A 25,225-nucleotide genomic window follows, 5' to 3' on the forward strand; every position below is an offset into this window, starting at 1 on the left:
AATTTCCTTATTTTTCCCATTGGCAAACGTGATTGAATCAGGAAACAATAGCTTCAAATTAAACAATAGCCGCACTTGACGTTCATGTGTCAAAAGCATTGACGTCCTCCCTCAAACACCACGAGAATTCTCTCATGATGACACACCACTTGCTCTTGTAAAGCAACACGTGAGCATCTCTGTAAAAGACTGACAGTTTGAGGATGACATGCCCAGAGGATCTGTGGCGTTTGGGCTTGAGAGAGCGCACTTCTCTCACTGAATCACAGCAGCGCTCTTGTAACTATGGGCTCTTCATAAACGCCTCACTTCTCTTTAGCGATCCGAGACACGAGAGTTTCTCCTTTTATTGTCTAAATACTGACAGCGAATATCGACGTTATCAGCGCTCGGTCGCGCGCGGTGGAGGAAAGCGATCTTCATTCAGCAGAGAGGCGTTGAGCTGATACCCTTATTCCGATGTGAGCGGTTTTACCCCCGGGGTACTTTTTAGGATGCAGAGATCACCTGTGGATGATGCCAACTGCCTCTCCAGATACTTCTTCTGGTAAGACTCAACTCTTGAGATCTTTTTTGGGACAACGTAATTGTTCTATGTTCAATCTACTTACATTTTCTGGGAGAACATAAATGAATTGTGTGCAATCCTGCATTTTTAGTGTAGATGATAGCTGTATTCTAGAATAACAAGACTTGAAACAAAATCCTTAACGACAAGAGTGTTTATAGTAAATATTTGATACTTTATTCATATTTATTATGTGATTAGCTACTTAGACTGCTTATGATAAGCTACTGTACATATTATTGTTCTCCAAATTTGCGAAACATAGTTTAACTGCAAGGGAAAAGTCGGAGTTTTGATATATTTTGCTGTTCTTTATTGAAGTTAATCACAATTATCTGACAATTATGTTTTTCTGAAGTTATTTTTATTTTTGATCACTGAATTGTGAGATACGAACTCAGACATAAAATCCCAGAATTGCAAGATATTGCAGATATTGAGAAACTCAGAATTAATAAGTAATAGTTCTGAGATTATGCTTCAAAATTCTCAGTTCACATTTACTTTTTTTCTTGCAATTTCAAATTTAAAGGTTTTCTTGCAGTTCTGACATTATTTCTTAGAATTCAGAATTTGTGCATTGAAATTCTTACTATTTTTTATGTGTTATTATGTTATTATGTGATATATACTTAGATTGCATATGACATTCGTAATTTGTTTCAGAATTGCACAATGTAGCCTAAACTTAAAACTGCTGGAAAGTTCTGATATTATATCTCGCAATCCTGACTTTTTTTCACATTTTTTAATTAGAAAAGTGTATATATATATATATATATATATATATATATATATATATATATATATATATATATATATATATATGTGTGTGGGTGTTTTGGCTGTAAGGGTATCTGCTGCATAAAAGATATGCTGGATAAGTTGGTGGTTCCCCGGCTGGGTCAGTTAGCATTTCTGTGTGGAGTTTGCATGTTCTCCCTGTGTTTGTGTGGGTTTCCTTCAGGTTCTCTGGTTTCCCCCAAAGACATGCGCTATTGGTGATATGGATAAGCTTAATTGGCCATAGTGTGTGAATGTGAGAATGTATGGGAGAATGTTTCCCTGTGTTCGGTTGCAGCTGGAAGGGCATCCGCTGCATAAAACATATGCTGGATAAGTTGGCGGTTCCTTCCGCTGTGACGACCCCTGATTAATAAAGAGACTAAGCCAAAAAGAAAATGAATGAATGAGTATACATATATATATATATATATATATATATATATATATATATATATATATATATATATATATATATATATATACACACAATTCTGTATATATAATTCTGTTTTTCTTTTTTGTTAACTAAATTGTGAAATATTAACTCAGAGTTGTGAGATATTATGTCAGAACTGCAATATACTGCCTAGATTCGGAAATTCAAATATGCAGTAAAGTAAAGAGACGAATTATAATTTCTGAGATTATACCTCAAAATTCAAAAGAGTTCATCTTCCTTGATTATCATTTTTTTTCTGAAGATTCTCCATTTACATCTAAAAATTTAGACTTTTTTCGTGCAATTGTGAGAAAACTGTATTACATTGTGGCTATTTCGACTGTACATGATCACATTCATAAAACGTTTTCAGAATGGTATGTATGACAATTCTGTTTTTCTTTTTGTTCACAAAATTAGTTATTAACTCAAATATTGCTTATATTCAGAAATGTAGATATACAATAAACACAGAATTAAAGAAAAAAGTTAGAATTCTGAAATTATACCTAAAAATTCTGGCTTTTGTTTCTCTCGATTCTGATCATTTTCTCAAGTTAGAATTGTGAGATTTTAGTGTACAGTTTGACCGATTATAATTTTAAATTGCAAGATAAAAATGCTAAATTTTGAATTTAAGTTATGAGATCTAAACTTTACAAGAAAGTCAAAATTGTAAGATAAAATGCCACAATAAATATTTTTTTAATTTACATGTTTCAAATAGGTTTTCATCATTTTTTGAAATATACATGTTTCACCTGTTTTTCATAAATCCTTTTACAACCTCAAAAGTTACATTACAGTTATTGCAACAAGAAAAACACAGATTGGGTTTTCCCAAAAATTTGGTTCCCTTGAGGAGGTAACCATGGTGACAATACACTGCCACTTTTCCTTGAGATCAGTATTCAATTATATGTACAACGCATCGTTACTTAGATTTGCGTAACACAAAAACCACAAAAAGCTGCATAGCACAATAACCACAATAATGAAAGAAAGCTGCATAACACCATGACCACAAAAATCACAAAAAGTTGTCTGAGTTGCATTAAAGTACAATGTTTGTGTGAGAACAAGGTTATTTGAATAATCTAAAGACCAGTCGTGACTCTAGAATGTTTCTGTGCTGAAAATAACAATAATCATGAACATAACTACACTTAACTGTCCCCATAGTAAATAAATATTGCACATCTGCTCTGAATATTTACAGGTGGACAAACCCTATTATGAGAAAGGGTTTTAAGGAGAAGCTGAGGCCATCCGATGTTTATCAAGCACCCAGTCAAGATGCAGCAGACATCCTCGCAGAGCGCTTGGAAAAGTTGGTATTTGTGTTCTAACTTTTTTATGACACATTACATAATTTATCATTGAAACTGTTATCAAAAACTGCTTCGTATAGACCTTACCATCCAGGTGAATGACATTTGATTAGTCATATGTGATTTCTAATGACACAGTTTTTATTTGAATGAGCTTTAAGTTAAGAATTCTTTGTAATCATGTTTTTTTAAAGATTAAGGGCAGCTTCATTTTCAGAAACAAGTCAAATAAGTAAATTTTCCTTATCATCACCTCCATTCAGTAACCGAAACTCCAATGAAAGAACACAGACTCACGCTTTTGTCAAGTGAGCAAATTTACATCATGAACCGACCCAAACAGATCACACAATCGTAGTTTCTACTGCAACTTTCAGTGTCCTCTGATGTCTGTTACTCACCAGAGCCAAATGTCACACCATTAGACGTTTCCGTGATGCTTTATTTGGACAAAAGGAGTGAGGAATAACAAATAAAATGTAGGCAACCCCCTAAATGTCAGCCTGCCTGTTCCAGTAAAGTTCCTCCCATGCATTTGTCTCACACACACCACAGTGCATCCATGCCAGTGCCCTGCCAATGGGCATCAAACGCAACCTTTTTAAAGTGCCAGGCCCCTGTTGAGTGATAGATGATCATTTTTGTTATCCCTCTAACTCGCGGCGCTTCTGGGAATCTGAACTTTTTATTCAGTCAACAGGTTGGAGCTCAGTTTCCTCTAGCTTGGATTTCTCTGTTTAATAAGTTCCCTAAATCACCTTGGTTATACAGGAGGGCAGCAAACAATGTGGCGCGTACAGGTTTTATTGTGGGTGAGGGTGGGTTGGATGCTGTTTAACTGTCCATTTATTTTCTCTCTCTCTCACTCTGACTAAACAGGGAATGGGACAGAGAAGTTGCATCTGGAAAGAAAAAACCCAGTCTCCTGAGAGCGATGGCACGATGCTACATAAAACCTTTTCTGTTGTTTGGCTTCCTGCTGTACATTGGTGTGAGTGTCTTTTTTGTTTTGATATTGGATTTTTGGTCTTTTCTAAGTACTAGCTTCATGATTTGATGAAAAAAATTATAACATAGTCCAAATTTATGTGTGTATTTGCAGTTTTTTTGTACATGGGTGGGTATTGCTGTGTAAGCAATAAAAGTGTAATACAGCTTTAATTCTGTTTTGTATATATGAAACTTGGCATGGGCTGCACAGTGGCGCAGTGAGTAACACGTTCGCCTCACAGCAAGAAGGTCGCTGATTCAAGCCTCGGCTGGGTTACTCCCCGTGTTTGCATGGGTTTCCTTTGGGTGCTCCGGTTTCCCCACAATCCAAAGACATGTGCTATAGGTGAATTGAATAAACTAAATTGACCATAGTGTACGTGTGTGAATGTGAGAGTGTATGGGTGTTTTGGCTGTAAGGGTATCTGCTGCATAAAAGATATGCTGGATAAGTTGGTGGTTCATTCCACTGTGGCGACCCCTAATAAATAAGTGACTAAGCCAAAAGAAAATGAATAAATGAATGAATGAATGAAATTTGGCATATTTAATTACATTTTTTTCTAAATAATGACAGTGAAACGTTTTTGAACTGTCATTACGTTTAATAATAGTTTATATACAATATATTTGGCTATATTTTTTAAAACAAGAAACATTTCATGACATATTAAAGTACTTTTTAAGGATCACAGCGCGGCACCAAAATGTTTATTAATATAATATTCATTGTTGTTTTATTTTAATTAATATATTTCAACTGTCATTCAAACCACTATGTTGTGTGCACTTGTCAGCAAGTAACCTTTAATAATGTAAAATATTATCAAAATTAATAAATGAATTGTTTCATTTTGGAATAATATTTCACCAATCTTTTGGATAGGTTAGGTTTGAACAAACATTATTTGAGACATTAGACACGTTGCTTGTATTTAATATACTTTCTATGTGTATGAAATGGAATCTGTAAACTTAATTTGATGCAGACACCAGAACGTAAGGTGGCCGAGAGAGCTCAATGCGCTGCAATTTAAGAAAACACCAGCAAATTAAGAAACGATCTTCATCAGATTGATAGCACACGTGTTGCAAATTCTAACAACGCAAACAACTGAAGAAACGTGCTGCATTTTCTCACAACGGAAACGGAAAAAACGCACTACATTTAGTTCAGGATATTAAGTTAATTTAGCTAATTTATTTAATAATGCAATGATTCAATAATCATCAATTAGGCTAACAATGTACAAAAGACAACAGAATCATGTAATCAGGATGTTAAAATAAACACAAAACCTCACCCTTTAAAGACCACCAACAACTTTATTGAGCAACAGTCATGGCATAATAACACATCCATATCTCTAGGAAGGTCCGTCATGTTTTCGTGTCCCCTTAAACATTTCCGTTATGTGGATATTTGCAAGTGTGAAAATGCTGTGCGTTTCTTCAGTTGTTTGCTTTGTATGAATTTGCAACACTTGTGCTGTCAATCTGATGAAGATCGTTTCTTAATTTGCTGGTGTGTTTTGTAATTGCAAATGTTTTTTAAATTGCAGCATGCTAAGCTCTCTCGGCCACCAGAACAATGGGTCATGTTTGATTCATTTACTTTCATGTTTGATTCATGTACATATTTTGATTTGCTGTAAATGAAGTTTGATTTTGTATTTTTGTGTGATTGCTATTTTTCAGGAAGCTACAAAAACAGTGCAGCCACAGCTTTTAGGGCGGATAATTGCATCATTTGACCCGGCCCATGAACCGGAGCGAGCCAATGGATACTTTCTTGCCTTTGGTCTTGGCTTGTTGTTCACTGCCCGCTTTCTCCTGCTCCAGCCTGCCATGTTTGGGCTGCACCGCCTGGGCATGCAAATCAGGATTGCTCTCTTTAGCATAATCTATAAAAAGGTTTGCATCTGTCTACTAATATGTGCCAACACTGTAAAAAATGCTGGGTTCTACATATTTCCTCAATGTTGTCCTGACACAAACCGATTTAGTTAACTTAAATGTTTTTACAAATTGAAGTGAATTAAACGTGAAACAATTAAGTTATTCAAAAAAAACATCATTTTAACTACGTAGTTTGAACAAGCAGAAAAAATGTTTAAGTAAATCTAAAATTTAAGTAAATCTACTGGTATAACCTCCAAAAATGTATGAATTTCATCTAATTCTTTCCATTAGACCTTGAAACTTTCCAGCCGTGTCTTGGACAAGATCAGCACAGGTCAGCTGGTCAGTCTGATGTCAGCAAACCTGGGCAAGTTTGATCAGGCAAGTATGAGAAGAGTGAATCCCCAGTTCATGTTTGATGATGGTTGAATTATCTTTGAAGAGGGTTTACTAATAAGTGATATATAAGCTACTACTTAGGGCCACACTGGAGAAGGTCAAAGGTTTATATTTACAACATGTTTTTGCAGAGCCAAGCTGTGTGGCCAATCAGATATATCTGAGGAAAATGAACAAAGAAATTCTCTTGATGTGCTTGGTATTTGCTGCTCATGTATATAAATTATACAACTGTCATATCATAAATAACAGTTGTCTTGCTTAAGATTTTTGCAGAAATCATGCTACATTGTTTTCTGTTCTGTGATGAATAAAAAGTTATAAGTAAAAAGTTACATTATAAACATCTTTACCAACACTTTTGATCAACTTAATGCATCCCAGCCTATTCATTTCTTTAAAAAAATCTGATATAAATATCCATTTTGTTAAGAAAATGTGTCTTTAACAGAAGGAGAAGATTTCAAATGAAATTATTTTGTGCTAATATATCGGCTGAGCTTTAAATTTGGCATAAAGCTTCAGAGAGGATCATAACTGAACTCTGGAACATCCCAGGAAGGTAGAGCCAATGTGCTGAATGTTGATACACTCTGTAAGTGGTCAGAAGCAATTAGCACCTGTGTTTAATGTGGCTTCTTCGCATGTCCCTTCCTAGGAATGTGTGAGATAGTTTGTAATGTTTTGTAACAACAGCTTTTGTGGTTTTACCATGGTTTCAAAAGCATCTTTATATAGAAAATAGAACTTGGATTGCATAACTACCCAATAAACTATCTAAATGTCAAGTAAATACATAAATAACATATAAATGACCAAGAAGGGTCAAGAGCTAAATTTGCCAACAACTTGCATCCATTCAAACCTTCTTTACTACTGTCAGGATTTTCTAAATAGACAATTAATAATTATTATTTATTTATTGTTACAAAAAAGGCTTTGATTTTTGTGGTTGGCCTTATTGAATGCATGCATTTCTTCATGAATTTTTCAACAATTTATGGATAAATTTAAGGAAAAAAGATTTATGGATGGAGTGTATTTCTGTTTGAATATTTTTTATAAATTTTAAAATATATCCATTAACAAACACTATAACCCAAGCATATCTGTCAATCCCTTCAGTCTAAAATTACAAGTATTTGGAGAAACATAGCAATGATAATAATGACAATAATAACAAAAATAACTAAACAAACAAAAGAAAACCAAACCAAAACAAAAATAAATAATTTAAAAATAAATAAATAAATTTAAAAAATTATATATATATAGGGTACTACTTAATATGGTCAACATAATCAATAAAGGGGTGCCATATCTCATAGAATTTTTTACTCGATCCTCTTAAAGAGTACTTAATTTTTTCAAGGTAAAGACAAGACATCATCTCTGGTCTAATGAATAAAAGTGGGTGGAAGGGGATCTTTCCATTGACTCTGAGAAATATAAGTCTTCTGGGGCGATTCCAAATAATGCCACAAGTGGTTCTGGCTCTAACTTATATTGAAGCACAACAGAAAGGGTATTGAATATTGATCTCCAAAAGTTTTCTAATTTAGGGCAAATCCGAAATGTGTGCATTAAAGTACCCTCAGCTGCCTGGCATCTATTACACAAAGAGCTAACACCAGGTTTATGGATGGAGTGTATTTAAATGAATCATGCAATGTGATTTACTTACAATAAGATTGTGTTAGCTAGCAGGCCGCTTGTGCAAATAATAAAATACACTAACCTTATTATAGTCAGATTTGCTTGTTTTCGACTTGATTTGACATGATAAAAATAAGCTTCTGCATCTATATTTTTAAATTTGTACATTCATAGTAGATGGACCTGTTGGAGCTTTTATGCCGTGTTAGTAAATTTGGGCCTAAATTTCAAATAATTTGCTCTCTAAAAGTGCTCAATATCTCAGGCATTTCTTTTTTTTCTACAGAGCCTGGGTATGGCGCATTTTATATGGATATCACCATTGCAATGCATCCTGTGTACAGGGCTTATCTGGGAACTCATTGATGTCAATAGCTTCTGTGCACTTGCCGCCATCTCTTTACTGGGTGTTTTGCAGGCCTTCCTCTCACATAAAATGGGTCCTTACAAGTAAGTCTCATATTAGCCTGCTGTACATCCAAATACCAAAAAGTTAATCTTGCCCAACTCTATCAAACTCTGGCAGATATTTTGCAGAAGTATCTTTATGCTCCCACAGAAACACACACATTCCAGTAGTGATTCATGCCAAAGGCTTTGAAGAGTTTGGACAGGTAGTTCAGTTCTGCTCCTGTAATCAGGAGGCTGGATAGCCTTGTGCCTTTGAGAAATGTAAACAATGTTGGTCAGAACCGCCACCGAGACAGATTATCACAAGTGTAATTCCGACCTTATATTCAGTGTTCAGTGTAGGCATCATGCTTAGTCAGATGTATTAAACACCCTCATTGGAGTGTTTATGACATACAGGATGTGAAGTTCTGTAAGCACAGACACATCATTACTCTTTGCTGCCTTCTCTGTTTTCCATCAGAGCACAAAAGGTCCTGTTGACCAACAAACGGCTGGCTCTGACCTCAGAGATCATGGAGAACCTGCATTCGGTGAAGGCTTACGGCTGGGAGGAGATAATGGAGACCCTCATCAAGAACATCAGACAGTAAGGGCCAAACTGTTTAGTTTATGTTCTAAGGCAAGCTCAGTATCCCATAAGTACAATTTGTGAAAAAAAAAACAGATTATCTAGTAAAAACAGATTATCTAAATCAGTGTTTCTCAACCACATTCCTGGAGGACCAAGAGCTCTGCACATTTTCCATGTCTCCTTAACCAAACACACCTGATTCAGATCATCTGCTCATTAGCAGAGACTGAAATACCTTTAATGAGTGTGACAGACAAAGGAGACATCCAAAACATGCAGTGTTGGTGGTCCTCCAGGAACATGGTTGAGAAACACTGATCTAAATTGCGTGATTTTTTTAATGTGCCATTTAATAACTTTTTTAAACATCTGAATTTATACGAATATACAAAATTAAATGTGATTGAAATTAAATATCAGGTTAGTGCTGTCACCTTACAGCAAGAAAGTCGCTGGTTTGAGCCTCGGCTGGGTCAGTTGGCATTTCTGTGTGGAGTTTGCATGTTCTCCCTGTGTTCGCGTGGGTTTTCTCCGGGTGCTCCAGTTTTCCCCACAAGTCCAAAGACATGTGGTATAGGTGAATTGGGTAAGCCAATATTGGCCATAGTGTATGTGTGTGAAAGAGTGTGTATGGATGTTTCCCAGTGATGGGTTGCAGCTGGAAGGGCATACGCTGCGTAAAACATATGCTGGATAAGTTGGTGGTTCATTCCGCAGTGCCGACCCCTGATTAATAAAGGGACTAAGCCGAAAAGAAAATGAATGAATAAATGAATGTGAAACCATTTCAAAGATTTGACCTGAAGTTTCTTGAAGTCTCTGACCTAAAAAACATTAGCAAACCATTATTTCTTGTTCAAAGGCACTTGTAGTATCAACTCGTACATTTCTGAAAACAAAGTTACTTGACAGATTGAGAATTTGTTTAGCTTTATGTGACTCTTTACATCAATAACTGTTTACTGAAAAGTTCTTCGGGCACCCAGATTTGTTCCACTACTGTATGACACCTTAGTTTATTACATTTCTCACCTTAACACACTTTCATTCTAAATCCTTTAATATTAAGTGAGGTTCTTTCATAGGAGATTATAGATCAGAAGAGTGGGCCTGAATCAGAGAAACTTGAAGCCACAGTCTCCCACTGTTTCTCTGTAGTATTACATTCACTGTAGCACACGGTGTGCCTTTGTGTTTTTGTTATCAGCTCAGTCTCAGAGAATCAATGTGCTGTTGTTTTTATAGCTATTTGATATCTCATGACACAGTCTCCAAATATCCTTCCCATCTGGCATTCCCCTTTATCTTGTCATTCTTTCTTCCTTCTTCTTGTTTTTAGGGATGAGGTGAAGCTAACCAGGAAGATCGGCTCGCTGCGCTACTTCTACAGCTCGGCGTACTTTTTCTCGGCCATCTTTGTGATCGTGGCCGCAGTGGTGCCTCACGCTCTCAGTCGTGGAATCAACCTGCGCCGCATTTTCACCACTCTCTCCTACTGTATGGTGCTGCGGATGACAGTCACCCGACAGCTGCCCGGCTCCATCCAGATGTGGTACGACACCATGCGGCTCATCTGGAAGATTGAAGTGAGTCTAAACACTCTTCAGATGACACTGTCTGCTTTGAGAGCTTGAAAGTCCCTGTGTAATCAAAATATAGTTTTTTAATGTCAATATCAGTATTTAAGTCTTAAGAATATCTATAAGCTAGTGTGTAACAAAACAGTGAAACATTTTACAGTTAGAAGATGTAACAATCCAAAGCTTGCAGCTTGTCACTTCCGCTTAAATGGATCAACGATTTGTTGACGTCCTCTGATACTTTAGATTCTCAAATCTTCTGACCAATCAAATACTCTTTAGTATCTGATATTTTCAGCCCATTCAAGACCTTATTGCTATTTTTGATTGCTATTATTATTTTTATTTCTATTCTTATTGCTTATTTTTATTCATATTTCGGTTCAAATGACATCACACTAGTCAATTGAAGTTCAGATCATTTTACCGACTCAAATGAACAAGATAAACAAATATTTTTTTAGAGTGATTTTGTATATTTCGTTCACTTTGCCAAAATCTCATTGAAATTAAAATGTTAAGAGTTGTACAACTAGCCCAAACATTGATTACACTACAAATTACAGCCATAACTTAAAAAATGATTGAGAAAATAATCATTCATTGTTTCCCTGGGTCTTTTTAGCTGAGCTCACCTCTTCTGACAAGTCTTCAAGTTTATGTCATTTGTTCATGACACACACAGTCCCATAAAAGCTTAACCAATACACACAGTCTGAGCCAATAGACCCATGATTAGTTCTCTTTTCAAGTCTTCGGGTTTTTGAGCCGTTCGTTCATCATGTGACAGCATGAAAAGAGACGAATGACTCAAACCCGAGGACTCGAGAAATGAACAGACCGAATCTTTTTCCGCCTCTGACTGAAAGTATCTGGATGCAGACTTGGATTTGCAAGCTGAGACTGTAAATCTCAGGCAAGCAATGTCAGACACAATGCACTTAATGGAGCTGGTGACGTCACTGTGAGGGGTAGGGTTGGGGGTGGGGTTAGGTGTACGCATTAAAAGCATCGGATGCAGCTCAGATTGCAACTGCACCCGGTCTGCATCCAGATCTCTCTCCATATGATTGGCTTATGTTAGTCTTTCCCATGATGAATGAATGAATCAAACTCGATAGAAGACTCCAAAAAGGAACTAATCTTGCAAATGAACGAATCACTCCCTGTGAGGACTCATTGCTCTCGAGTCACATTTAAGATTCGTTCAAAATGAACAAATCATTCACGAGCGACCCATCACTACATCACACACCGTCTTTTGGATGAGATGTTAAACTGAGGTCCTGACTCTCTGTGGATATTGAACATCCCATGGCACTTCTCATAAAGTATAGGTGTGTAATCAGAGTGCGAATTACAGGGGGTTAAGGGGGTCTGACCCCCTAATTAACGCTTGATTCCCCCTGAAACATCAAAACAAGATGTATATGTCCTTAAATAGTTAATTTCTTAATAGTTGCCTCTGATCTATATCTTAAATAATACTAACAATTAAAAATGGATCGACGCGGTGGCAAAGTTGGTAGCAAGAGGTTGCTGGTTGGAGCCTCGGCTGGGTCAGTTGGCGTTTCTGTGTGGAGTTTGCATGTTCTTTCCGTGTTTGTGTTAGTTTGCTCTGGGAGCAAGTCCAAAATACATGTGGTATATGTGAATTGGGTAATCTAAATTGTCAGTAGTGTATGTGTGTGAATGAGAGTGTACGGGTGTTTCCCAGTGATGGGTTGCAGCTGGAAGGGCATCCACTGTGCAAAACATATGCTGAATAAGTTGGTGATAATAATCAAAAAACTTGACCCCCCCCTCTATTTTTATGGATAAATTGCACCCTGGGCGTAACCCCAGTGTCCTGGCCAAATTCCCTCTGTTGGCTCTTACTCATCATGGCCTCCCAGTCATCCCCTTCCACAGAATTGGCTGTATCACCTGTGGTTGCTGTGTGGTGAGCGCACCTGTGGTTGTTGAATCATCATGGTGGACGCTGCACATTGGTAGTGGTGTGGAGATACAGTTCCCCCTCATACAATTGTAAAGTGCTTTGGGGATATGCGATTACACATAAACGCACTATATAAATGTTCATTACATCAAACAAAAATGCACATTTCAAAGCACTTCACGGAATGACCCCTTAATCAGTATAAACCCAGGATAAACACAATCCAGGGTTATCTTGCTCCATGTTTAAAGTGTCCCTGAAATCAAAATGAGTTTTTTGGGGTGTTAGTGAAAATCTAAGACTTAAGTTTACCTATAGTTTAGTGTACTGCAAAACAAAAATAAATATTTCATTTTAAGGATATAAGCATTAACATTTCCAGTTTCTTATTTCAGCTTCTAATCAGATTTTCTGACCAATCAAGTGATCTCTAGTATCTGAAGTGTCCCACCCCCTAGGACACAGCTGAAATAGAACACTTTTTCACAAAACTCACCATTCATACAAGTTTTTACTTCACTCAAACATACCAATTGACAATTTTCACTTGGAATTGACTATTTGTAACTTATTTAACTTGTTTGCTTTAAGGAATTTCTTAGTAAGGAGGAATACAAGTTAATGGAGTACGATCTGAGCATCACAGAGCTGGAGCTTCAAGATGTGACTGCTTCATGGGACGAGGTGCGCTTCAGCATTCACACATTTTCCTCAGTGAAAAAAAAACATTTCCATTGAAATGAGACTCAAACACATTCCTTTTCACTTTCCAAAGGCAACTAATTGCTTTGCTCTTTGTTGACTGTTTTTAGTGTATTCCAATAGAAATGCATGTTTTATTAAGCTAACGGCCAATGAAGCCTGAGGTCATTGATAAACTCTAAATTACTGGAACATTTGGGGATATTTTCAATTGTAAATGTGACTTGGCTCTTCATTTTTAGCACTCTTGGAGAACAGAGCAGTGTGAATGCATTTGTTGTGTGTATGTGTGCGGTGTGAATAAGGAGGTGTAACGCTGTGTTTCTTTAGGGTCCCGGGGAACTTCTGGAAAGGATAAAACAGGAGAACAAAGCTAATGGGCATCACAATGGAGACGCAGGCCTCTTCTTCACTAACCTGTATGTGGCTCCTGTACTGAAGGACATCAGTCTGAAGCTGAAGAAAGGAGAGATGTTGGCTGTGACCGGTTCTATGGGATCTGGGAAAGTAGGAGCGCTTAACTTTTTTTAGCTGTAATCTGTTGCAAATACCATGCATAGGTGCAAGCAGTATCAATGTAAATATATTATAATCATTTAATATGTTATAGTGAGACTACAGATGTCCATTCACAGATAATAATAATTCTTAATTATTTTTAACTTTTAATTAATATTATTGTCTGTTTTATGTGTATTACACACTTTTTACACAGTTGTATATATTTATTAAATTTATGAGATGAATTAATAACTTTTTTTAATTAAAATTAAAAGCTAAATTCTTGTCTATTTAAAAAATTTGCAGTTTTGTAAATAATAAAATGAATATTTAAAGAAAGAGTGTAAACATTTCTGACAAATATCTTTCACTTACAAAATCATTTATTTAATTAATAATTAGATTTGTGATTTATTTACATAATTTAAAAAAATCTAAATTGCTGCAAAATATGAAATTCAGTACATTGTATTTTATTGTAAATTATTAAATTAATGATATATATATATAATTATAAATATTAAATTTATACAATTATTTATTTTATTTAGAAATTAATATTTTTTAAATAATATTAATTAATTATTTTGCGTTTAAAAAGGTGTTTGTACTTTTTTTTAAAGAAAAGAGTATTGTATCCAGACAGCTCTAATAACAGCATTTCAGTAATTTAATTTATACTAATATTTTATTTCTAATATACAAATTTGAGCAAAATTAATATTTCATTTACATTTCAATGAAATTGATAATATTAACATAATAACTTACAATTATTAATTATTGATTATTTATTATTGATATAGTTTGTAATTCATTTTATTTTGCCATTTATTAAATTAAAAATATAACTTAATATGGAAGGGGAAGAGTTGTCATTGTTCAGACGTGCTGTCTATATTTATAGAGCTCATTGTTGATGACCATCCTCGGGGAGCTGGTTCCCTCCTCAGGGAAGATCCGACACAGCGGTCGAATCTCCTACTCCTCCCAAACAGCCTGGATCATGCCTGGAACCATCCGAGACAACATCCTCTTTGGCTTGACCTACGATGAGTATCGCTACAAGAGTGTGGTGAAAGCGTGCCAGCTTGAGGAGGTACTGACAAATTCGTCTGTCCCTCATTTCCTGAGCATTACTCCCATCTCCAGTTTCTCTCCTCTCTGGACTTTACAACAGTGTTGTCAAAATACTGGAATTTCCAACTCAATTTATCTAACTCAATACTTTGTATAATGATAATTTGTGATATGAAACTTTTTAAAATATTGATACTTTGTGTCATTTTTGATATAGTATTAGAGTATTAACTACAAGCTTAATTTATATACATTAAACACTATTAAAGACAAGTTAGCAGACAGTAATAAATAAACTATCAAATTACAACCAATAACACAAATGGAAACAACAGAACAAATATACAGATGAAATAAGAGCTTAACAATCTTCTCGTACATGTACTGTAGGTAGTGCTTTTGCCTTTCGTATTGTTGTTTCAGACATCTTTTTTTGTTTAAAAGGGACAATGCACTTTAATCAAAATTTAAAACTGTAAATTAGCCAGAGTTAGCCACAAGGGCTTTGATTTTAAAGATTTTAAAAAGACAACAATAAATCAAAAACAGACTATTACACATACAACATCAGTAAAATTACATACAACAAAATATAAAAAAATGCTACCAATTTCATAAAATAAGAGAAAAGAATTACATCTTTTTAAGAATTACAAGAATTACAACAGTATCTCAATACACAAAAGTACTAGCAAAACAGTAGATTTATGGTTTGTAAAATACACTCTGATGTCTATGGAAACAGATCTAAACTGAAACTAAACCAAACTGAAATTCAACTCTGAAAACTGAACTGACACAGTTTTGATTTACTAGATTGTCTATGTCTATGTAAAAGCACTATATAAATAAACATGAATTGAACTGATTTTAATTTAATTTAATTTAATTTAATTTAATTTAATTTAATTTAATTTAATTTAATTTAATTTAATTTAATTTAATTTAATTTAATTTAATTTAATTTAATTTAATTTAATTTAATTTAAACTGCAATAATAAAGTCAGACATTTTGCGTTATTCACATCAGATACACGCTGTTTCGGTTATAATAGCGTTCACTCTATTCTTTTACCAGTTAAACAGCCACTTATTTTGCTTTCATGTTCATTCATCAACTTCTCCTAAAATTCATGTTGTAAATCCAGCAGCTAATCTCTCCACTGATGCGCAAACTAACATGGTGGTGCCCATCACCCGACATAGATTAATTATCTTATTAAGCTGTTAAAACACCAAACTACATGTTTTAACACATGTGAGAATTATAATATCCTTAATTTCTCAATGTAATTAGGATGTTTGTCAGTATTTTCAGAAAAGGGAAAATATCAACAATAAAAAGATAGATATTGTGTTTTAGGGACTGGTATTTTGAAGTTAAGATGGCATGGTGGCTCTGTGGTAGCACTGTCGCCTTACAGCAAGAAGGTCGCTGGTTCGACTCCCAGCTGTACCATTTGGCATTTCTGTGTGGAGGTTGCATGTTCTCCCCGTGTTCGCATGGGTTTCCTCTGGGTGCTCCGGTTTCCCTTATATTCCAAAGACATGCGCTATAGGTGAATTGGATGAACTAAATTGGCCGCAGTGTATGAGTGTGTGTGAATGAGAGTGTATGAGTGTTTCCCAATACTGGGTTGCGTCTAAAAGGGCATTCGCTGTGTAAAACTTATGCTGGATAAGTTGACGGTTCTTTCTAGCGTGGCGACCCCTAATAAATAAGGGACAAAGCCGTAGGAAAATGAATAAATGAATGATTTTTAAAGTTATTTGACATAAGAAGAAGCTCAGGAGTGCAACGAAGAACTCAATGGAGAAAAATAGATGTACAATCAGCTTGAAAATATTAAGTTCTCCAGCATGTCTTACGCTTCAGTGTTTAAACTGATAGAAACCTGAAACACGCAAATGAGCTGCTGTAAACTCAAAAATGAACAAAGTGAAACTGTGGCGGGACAGATTAGACTGTGGTGTGCCGAAAACCACAACAAACTGCTTCAACTGGTCTGATATTTTTGATAACACTAGTATACTAGTTTAGTTTCCTCTATTTTCTGACCTCACTCATCTCTTTTCTCAGCCTGAAGCTCTGGCTGTCATGCTGTTTGGCTTTATCTCTGCTTCTGTTTTTGTCTTTCTCTTTCTCTATCTGTCTCTCTTTCTCTCTGTCTGTACATGGAATGTTCACCTGGCAGTTGAACTGAGAGGCTTTGTTAGATGGAGGACTGAGTCATATTACTTTGTTCACTCTCAATCTCTTGATACCAAATCAGCCAATCGTGTGCGACTATCAAGAGCTGAAGTGTTGAGCGACAGGGCCCCTGTTTAATTGAGTCTTACACGAACGAACATTCAGAAGAGAGATCCACTGAGAATACATTCGGCTGCCGTGTCAAATGTGTCCATTCTAGTGTATTCGTCTGGTGTAAATCACATCACGATTTATTTTAATGAAATAAGAAGCTTAAACTATAGTTTTGTCATTTTTATTAAGCAAAATTTACATTTCTTCTTCTGAGAAAGGCATAATACACCCAAAAATGCAAATCCTGCTATTGTTTACTCACACTTTACTTGTTTCAAACCATTTTCTCTCTTCTGCTTAACAAAAAGGAAGATATTTTGAAAAATGTTGGAAACCTGTAACCATTGGCATTCATAGTATTTGTTTTTCCTACTATGGAAGTCAGTGGTTACAGGTTTTCAGCTTTCTACTAAATATCTTCTTTTGTGTTCAGCAGAAGAGAGAAACGCATAAAGGCTAGAAACCACTTGAGGATGAGTAAATAATGAGTAAATTTACATTTTTGGGTGAACTATCCCTTAAAATAGTTTTTCTAATGAGGTTGATAAAATACATTTGAACCAGTTTAAACTGAAAACAACAACCAAACATAAAATATATAAACTTTCTTTATTGGATAATGTTATTTGGTTATTGGATAATAACTGGATAATTATTAAGTTTTAGTACTATATCTTACCATTTGAAACATTTAATAAAATGTAATAAATGCTTAATAATGAAATAAAAACGCTAAATATTATAGCATATAAGAGTATATTACACATATATTATATAAATATATAATTATTTAAAACAAATACATAAATCTAAATTTAAAATCACTGTAAATCATTTAAGGTGTTTCCCAATGGTGAATCTGGGATGTTTACAGTCTGTGTCAGTCCCCATATTTCCCATAGGGACAGCCGTAAACCTGTTTCCTCTCAAACAAAGCAAGTTTTCACAGTAAATGGTGATTACAAGCACGATTTATGACTGTTTGTTACGAAACATCCAGACTCCAGCAACAGCAGATCTTAAAGAGAAGTGTGAGGTGCCTATTGTCATCACAATGCTAGGCAAGGCCATAACAACATAGTGAGAGAACTTCGCCGTTTGTGAGCTAACTAGCAACACGCTACAAAGTATTGTTATTTTTCAGTACACAGTGAGTCTTTATTCAGTGTCTGCTTACAGATGCGAAGAATTTCATAGCTTACTTAATCCTCTGTGTCTTGCATTAGAAACAAGCTCTCAATGCAAATGCAAGACTAGCAAGATCCAATAAATGGATTTGTAAAGTCTTTAAAATGTAAAGTGGAAACGCCCAAGTTTAGTGGACTTGTTTTATCCGTGTGTTTTCTTTGTGTCGCTGATATACTAGTCTTTCAGTCTTCATTCACGTTGTGTCTGGCCTGTAAACCCCAACACCAATGACTTGTTTGTGTAGGCTTTTGCAGTCTTTCTTATGGCATCACCTCATTTAATTATTGTTTTTAATGCTTTCACAATGGACAAACAGAGTTGATGACGAGGTAAGATCTCATGAGAATAATCTTTTAACTCAAGTTGTATGTGGTCCCTGTTTTTTGTTTTTTTTTGTACTACTTAAATCTGAGTCAATCTGGTCTGCTGGATTTAGAGGGGTTTGGGTAAACTTATCTGCTAACTGATAAAAGAAGCAGAAAATAACCTAAACCACCTAAGATCAATAGGTTTAAGCAGAGTTTTTTCACCCACTTTTTAAGCATGGATATTCCCATTACTTATGTTCAAGAAAGCTTTTATTTTATGTAACTTTTATCATTAATAAGATTGCTTTGCGGAATATTTGTCTGACCAAAAGATACAAATTTGCTACCAAGTATATAAAGCAAAATTAGTATCAACCTAAAGATTTTAAGCAGTGGAGCACTTATCTACCTAAAAAGTCCAGCAGTGGAGTTTCACTATTACAAATTCTTGTAATTTTCTCCTTAGAGGTACTGATTTCAGTGATAATTTATAATAATTAAAGATAAACATTACTTGCATAGACCTTATGCAAGATGTGAGATTGTTAATCGATCTGTTTCAAGGATTTTTGATAATAAAAAATTGTGTAATGAAATAGTGAAAAACTACATTACCCATAATTCAATTGTGAAAATCAGACAAAAAGGTGAAGGTAAGCTTTAAAAATGCTGGGTTTCACACAATCCCTTTTGGGTTGGGGTAAACTTTTTTGGTAATTTTCATTTGCGTAACACATGCTTCAGTGAATCTGATTAATGTATTTATTTAAATTACATCTAATTTCTTAATAAACGTATTTAAGTTTACCGTGTTTTGAGGGATATTTAGTTTACTTTACCTACAGTAACGTCTGATTTCAGACTTTTGGGCTTTATCTACATACAAACAGCTATTTTACTTGAAAAGTGTCTTTTTAACACTTACCATGTCTATCAGTGGTGTATATCTGCCGATTTCAGACCGTTGATAATTAGTATTATTCTCACATAGGATAATTGGCACCATTATGCATTCACAATGGTATGAACTGTTTTAGGGTGGTAAAATGTACATTTATATTATCTATTATTTTTATTATTAACATTATTATTTAAAATACAAATCAGAGAAAAATATATCTCGCTATTAAAGAGCTGACCCCCGTACATATTGTTTTGATGTCCTTCAGGGGGGATCAAGAGTTAATTAGGGGGGTCAATCCCCCCAAATCCCCCTGTAATTCACACCCTGGTTGTATCTATATAAACTGTATTTTTTATGTATTGCAACATATGGGTCATACACAAATATTGAAGTATTATGGCAATGTATTGAGACCAGTTACATAATCTTCTGTGTTTTATTAGAGTGGGAGGCGCTTTGCTCAATGTGATTGGTGGGGTTTTCTGAATAGCATTATGGGTAATGCTGTTTATTAGCACACATGCTGCTATTAAACATGGCTGTTTTCATAATAAATAGAATTGTTTGAATAGATGAGTTTAACAAAAGCACATACATTTATTTAATAACCTTAGAGCTCACGCCAGGTCTGTCTTTACAGGTTTATCCGTTGTTGTTAAAAATAATTTTCTTATGTAGAACATTAATGTAGTTTTTACTTCTTGCTCCCAAATAACTATTTAGTGCCAAATAATGGTTTTAATAAAAAAGATTATGCCAGTTTCAGTTTAGGCCAATAAGCGCATACTCCTGTAGCTTCAAAGTTTTAAACCTGAATGTTGTCATTAATTTAAGCCAGATTTTTAAGTGTGACTGCTGTGAATGTGTGTTTTTCTGTGTGTGTCTGTGTACTTTACACTCATGTAAAATAGCATGTTTGGCTTTCTCTGGATTGTCAGTGTGTTACTCTGGTGTTATATGGTCATGTTGTGTGTTTAAATGTTAGGATCTGGCTGCTCTTCCAGAGAAGGATAAGACGCCTATGGCTGAGGGCGGTTTAAACTTGAGCGGGGGTCAGAAGGCACGCGTGGCTCTGGCCAGGTATAGTCACACATTTCTTCACCTGCACTTGAACGTCTCTCAGCTCCTCCAATGTACACCAGCATCTGTAGTTTATGTCTTCACTTCCCTATGGCTGCTCTTTCCCACAGCACTTTAGGGAAGATTGTAAATCATCAATGTATAACGTTTTAATGACTGCTCTTCAATCACATCTGGAAGTTTACTCAATGATCTCTTCTAGATTTACAGTACATGATCATAAACTCAAAATTAAATCACTTACAATGCAATTCAATACAAACTTGTATCCATAAATAAAATGTTCTTTATTGCTTGATTGTGTGGTTTGCTCGAAAAACCCTTTAAATGAACTTTATTTAATGAATGATGTATTGAAATGATCACATTTGTATTGGTTAGATATCCCTATTAAAATCTCAATGAAATGTAATGTGTTTCTGTCTGCACAGGGCTGTTTACAGAGATGCTGATGTTTACCTTCTTGACGCACCATTCACTCATCTGGATATTGCAACAGAAAAGGAAATATTTGACAAGTATGTAAATCACATTTTATTTGGCAGGTGCTGTAGGAATAGGAATTAGGGTGTTCAGGATAACAGACTGAAAATCAGCAGCTCACTCTCTGAAACTCTCACATGGTTGCCTGTGCCTGGTCAGTACCTGGATGGGAAACCACATGGGAAAGCGAGGTTGCTGCTGGAAGTGGTGTTAGTGAGACGAGCAGGGGGTGCTCAATCTGTGGTCTGTGTGAGTCCTAACACTCCAGTATAGTGAAGGGAACTCTATACTGCTCAGCGAGCGCTGTCTTTTGGATGAAATGTTAAACCGAGGTCCTGACTCTCTGTGATCATTAAAAGTCCAAGGATGTCCTTCGAAAAAGAGTAGGGGTCTAACCCCGGCATCCTGGCCAAATTTGCCCACTGGCCAGTTGACATCATTTTGAAAAAATGCATTTGAGACAAAACGTTTATGTTAGCATGACAATTACTGTTATGATCAATGAAGCTGCATAATGGATCTTTTACTTACATCACTGCATTTGGTTGTTTATGACTAGAAAATTCACAAAAGCACAAAATTCAGTCACTAACTGTCAGTACTGATCCGCCCTAAATGCACTAAAGGTATGTAAGGCCCGCATTGAATTTTTTTGCCTCCTTACCTTGAATTTGCATTTAAATTGGATCCAGATGGACACACACCTGCCAACACTGATAATGAGGAATTTCATAGCAGTAACATCTTGTTATAAATCATCAAATGACTAAAGTCTTACCATTGAGAAATGTTTTACACAAGTTCTATTTACAGTCAAGGCTTGGAATGATCAACTCATGAAAGAGCTTATACTTTCCTTATCAAACTCAAGCTTGAAATCATATGGTAAAATTAGTGCCATTATTGCTGCTGCAGAGTCTAGGAGTTTAGAAAGAATGAATCTTCAAACAAGTAGTTTGATGTACTGTAAATTGAATATTATGAGGTAAAACATTGGACTGTTCATTCATGTAAACCTATAAAGGATGAAAACACTTATAAAACGTTTCAACAGCCTTATTGGGTCAACAACTACACTGTAAAAATTGATAGGACCATTTCTTTAGTTATACAAAGTTTAATTTCAGTTTGATTTTGTTTTAATTTTAAAGTTGAGTAGAAAGGTTCATTTGATTAAACAAAAACATTTAATTCAGCATGCAAAAAATACTGAAGGCCGCTGTTGCATTCTGCAAACAAACAAAATGTGTTGTGACTTTTTACCAGTGGAAGAAACCAAACCAAAAACAGATGCTATGTTAAATGTACTTAATTGAATGTGAGAACTATTGTTGTAACTTAATTTTTTTAGTCTATAACCTCATTTTTATCCTTTAACCTAGATGCCTGTGTAAGCTGATGGCCTCAAAGACACGCATCTTGGTCACAAATAAGATTGAGCATTTGAAGCGGGCCGATAAGATCCTACTGCTCCACAACGGTGAAAGCTTTTTCTACGGCACCTTTTCAGAGCTTCAGTCAGAGCGGCCAGATTTCAGCTCGTTGCTTCTAGGTTTGGAGGCCTACGATAATATCAGTGCAGAACGTCGCTGCTCCATCCTCACCGAGACCCTCCACCGTGTCTCAGTAGATGAAAGTGCAGGCATGCAACCTGAACGCTCGGCTTTTCGTCAGGTGCCTCCAACCAAGCCTATGTACATCGACGAAAGAAAAGCTTCAGTTATCGTCAACCCTCTCGGGGTGGCTCGTAAGGCGTCTTTCATTCAGGTCCCAGAGGAAGAGGTGCGAAGGACGTTACCTGACAGAAAGTTCTCCCTGGTGCCTGAGAACGAGTTAGTGGATGAGTCCTTCATGGGGAGCGATGTGTATCATAACCATGGAGTGCATATGGCTGGTCAGAGGAGGCAGTCAGTGTTAGCGTTCATGACCAATGCACAGGGCCAGGGCCGTCGCGAGCACCTCCAGTCATCTTTCCGCAGACGCCTTTCTGTCGTGCCTCAGAGTGAACTGGCATCTGAGCTGGACATCTACACTCGCCGGCTGTCGGACAGCACATATGACATGACCGGCATTCTGGAGGAAGAAAACATTGAGGTGCGGAATTTTTTCCTGTTGCCATCAATTGTTGAAGTCTTAATCATGATATACGGTATTATCACAATATTGACATAAGCTTTAAAAAAATGTACTTTAACAGGTATAGTAGCCAAAAAATCTTTGTGTATTGCGTTATGTTCAGAGTAGGTGACTTATTATTTATTAACTAATTTCGAGAGGATCACACGCTAATGATTGTTCTCAGCTAGTCCCGCTTCAGCTCATGATTGATTCTCCAATCAGATCCTAACTCGCTATTAATAACCAGCGTTTTCTTATCTCAATATTTTCATCTTGAAGAATACCCCTCTACCCACCCCTACTCCCCCTCCTTTCCAGATGGGTGACACACCGGCCCAGTGATTAGCACTGTTGCCTCACAGCAAGAATGGCTCTGGTTAATGTCCCAACTAAACCAGTTGATATTTCTGTGCGGAGTTTGCTCGTTCTCCCTGTGCTCATGTGGGTTTTCTCCTGGGACAGCAGTGTTTCCTCTAGGATTTTTTCCAGTTGTGGCGGCAGGTCTTTTTTTACAAAGATCTACCAACTACCTGGCGTTATTTCAATGACAAATGTCGTGAGCGCTGTTGTGATCGCATTTATGCAATAGCCTACGAGCATGCGGATCTCTTTGCTTGCGCGCCGATTTTTTTCTGCTCGTGCACAAAACTTCTTGCATGCCCCCTCAAATATAAGCCGCTTTAAGAGCGCGCAGATCTTCTTGTGCGCTCTTAAATAAACGCTGCTGAGGTGCAATTTAACCTTAAAGGGTTAAACAAATGACGCACAGCACTACTAATATTACAGAAAAGTTTGCGCTGTTATAATTCACTTACCTTTAAATACTTTTTGGTGCGATTATCACCCGCTATTTAAAAAAAATAGCATGTTTTGAATGTAGCCGTGGCGGGATGAATCTTTTCGTGGGGCCCCGCCATGGAAGAATGAATGTAGACCATGGACAGCATGCCAAACAAGCTTTATTATCAATCAACAGCTAAGTGTGAACTCTTGAAATAAACCTGGCAGGCACAGGACGTCAACATGACGTCAGATTGATGTTGTACCCCAACGTCGTGGGACGTTGCATTTTGTTTGGAAATGAAAATGGGGTTGACATCAGAACCCAACATCAGGCCGACGTCAGAACCCAACGTTAGGCTGTAGTCAATGTTCAATGTCGGACAAATGTTGCATTTTGGTTACTTTTTTTCAATGCAACCTAACAGCAACCAAATATCAATGTTACAGCTTGACGTTGTTTGGATGTTACCACTATGACGTCTATCAGGAGTAAGTGTCAGTTTTTGACGTCAATATGACGTTGGTTTAAGATGTTAGCTCAAAATTGGACATTATTGGACGTCAAAATAGTGCTGTCCTTAGATGCTGGCGATTTAAATCTAACCTAATATTTACGTCGTATGATGTTGTGTGTCTGTTAGGAATGTTTTAAACAAATAAAATTCTAAAAGGATGATAACTTACAATACATTACCAAATTTAATCTGATGCATTTGTCTTTGCAGGCATGCTTAACTGATGAAATCGATGAAATAGAAGAAACATTTGAGACGACAAAGTGGAACACATATGTCAGATATGTGTCAAATAATAAAAGCCTTCTTTATGTTCTGATCTTCATCCTCTTTATTGCTGCAATTGAGGTAATCCTATTTTTTGTATTTCTGTAATGATAGCAATGCAATTGTTTCAGTGTCAACTGTTTCATTGTTGAATGACTGACAAATATATATCCTATTTAAGTATTTTAGTTTATGTCAAAACTGTGTAGTCCTTATACATTTGAAATGCAATTCCAATTTATACATCTCATTTACTGTAATACATTGAGTAAACATTCTTTTTTAATTCTGAAGGATTATATGACACTCAATTCTGAAGAAATTGTTCCAGAAAATGTGTTGCATCTTAAAATACACTTCAATAGAAGACTGGTCAATTATAATAATATTTAACAAAAATATGCCTTTTTATTAC

At 35.9% G+C, this 25,225-nt stretch overlaps 1 protein-coding gene across 1 annotated transcript in view; it reads left to right on the forward strand.

Moving 5' to 3' along the window:
* Nucleotides 1–229: 229 nt before the first annotated feature.
* The window catches only part of cftr (CF transmembrane conductance regulator), a 50,441-nt gene continuing 25,445 nt past the window's right edge, over nt 230–25,225 (forward strand). Inside the window, exons 1-15 of the mRNA XM_056478441.1 lie at nt 230–547; nt 3,013–3,123; nt 4,004–4,115; nt 5,813–6,028; nt 6,308–6,397; nt 8,358–8,521; nt 8,946–9,071; nt 10,396–10,642; nt 13,167–13,259; nt 13,608–13,784; nt 14,686–14,877; nt 20,550–20,644; nt 21,076–21,162; nt 22,510–23,221; nt 24,754–24,891. Coding sequence (XP_056334416.1) covers nt 495–547; nt 3,013–3,123; nt 4,004–4,115; nt 5,813–6,028; nt 6,308–6,397; nt 8,358–8,521; nt 8,946–9,071; nt 10,396–10,642; nt 13,167–13,259; nt 13,608–13,784; nt 14,686–14,877; nt 20,550–20,644; nt 21,076–21,162; nt 22,510–23,221; nt 24,754–24,891 — 2,613 coding nt within the window. The 5' untranslated portion in view covers nt 230–494. The remainder of the gene's footprint in view (nt 548–3,012; nt 3,124–4,003; nt 4,116–5,812; nt 6,029–6,307; nt 6,398–8,357; nt 8,522–8,945; nt 9,072–10,395; nt 10,643–13,166; nt 13,260–13,607; nt 13,785–14,685; nt 14,878–20,549; nt 20,645–21,075; nt 21,163–22,509; nt 23,222–24,753; nt 24,892–25,225) is intronic.

The sequence above is a fragment of the Danio aesculapii genome, chromosome 18 (genome assembly GCF_903798145.1).
Source record: "Danio aesculapii chromosome 18, fDanAes4.1, whole genome shotgun sequence".
NCBI lineage: Eukaryota > Metazoa > Chordata > Actinopteri > Cypriniformes > Danionidae > Danio > Danio aesculapii.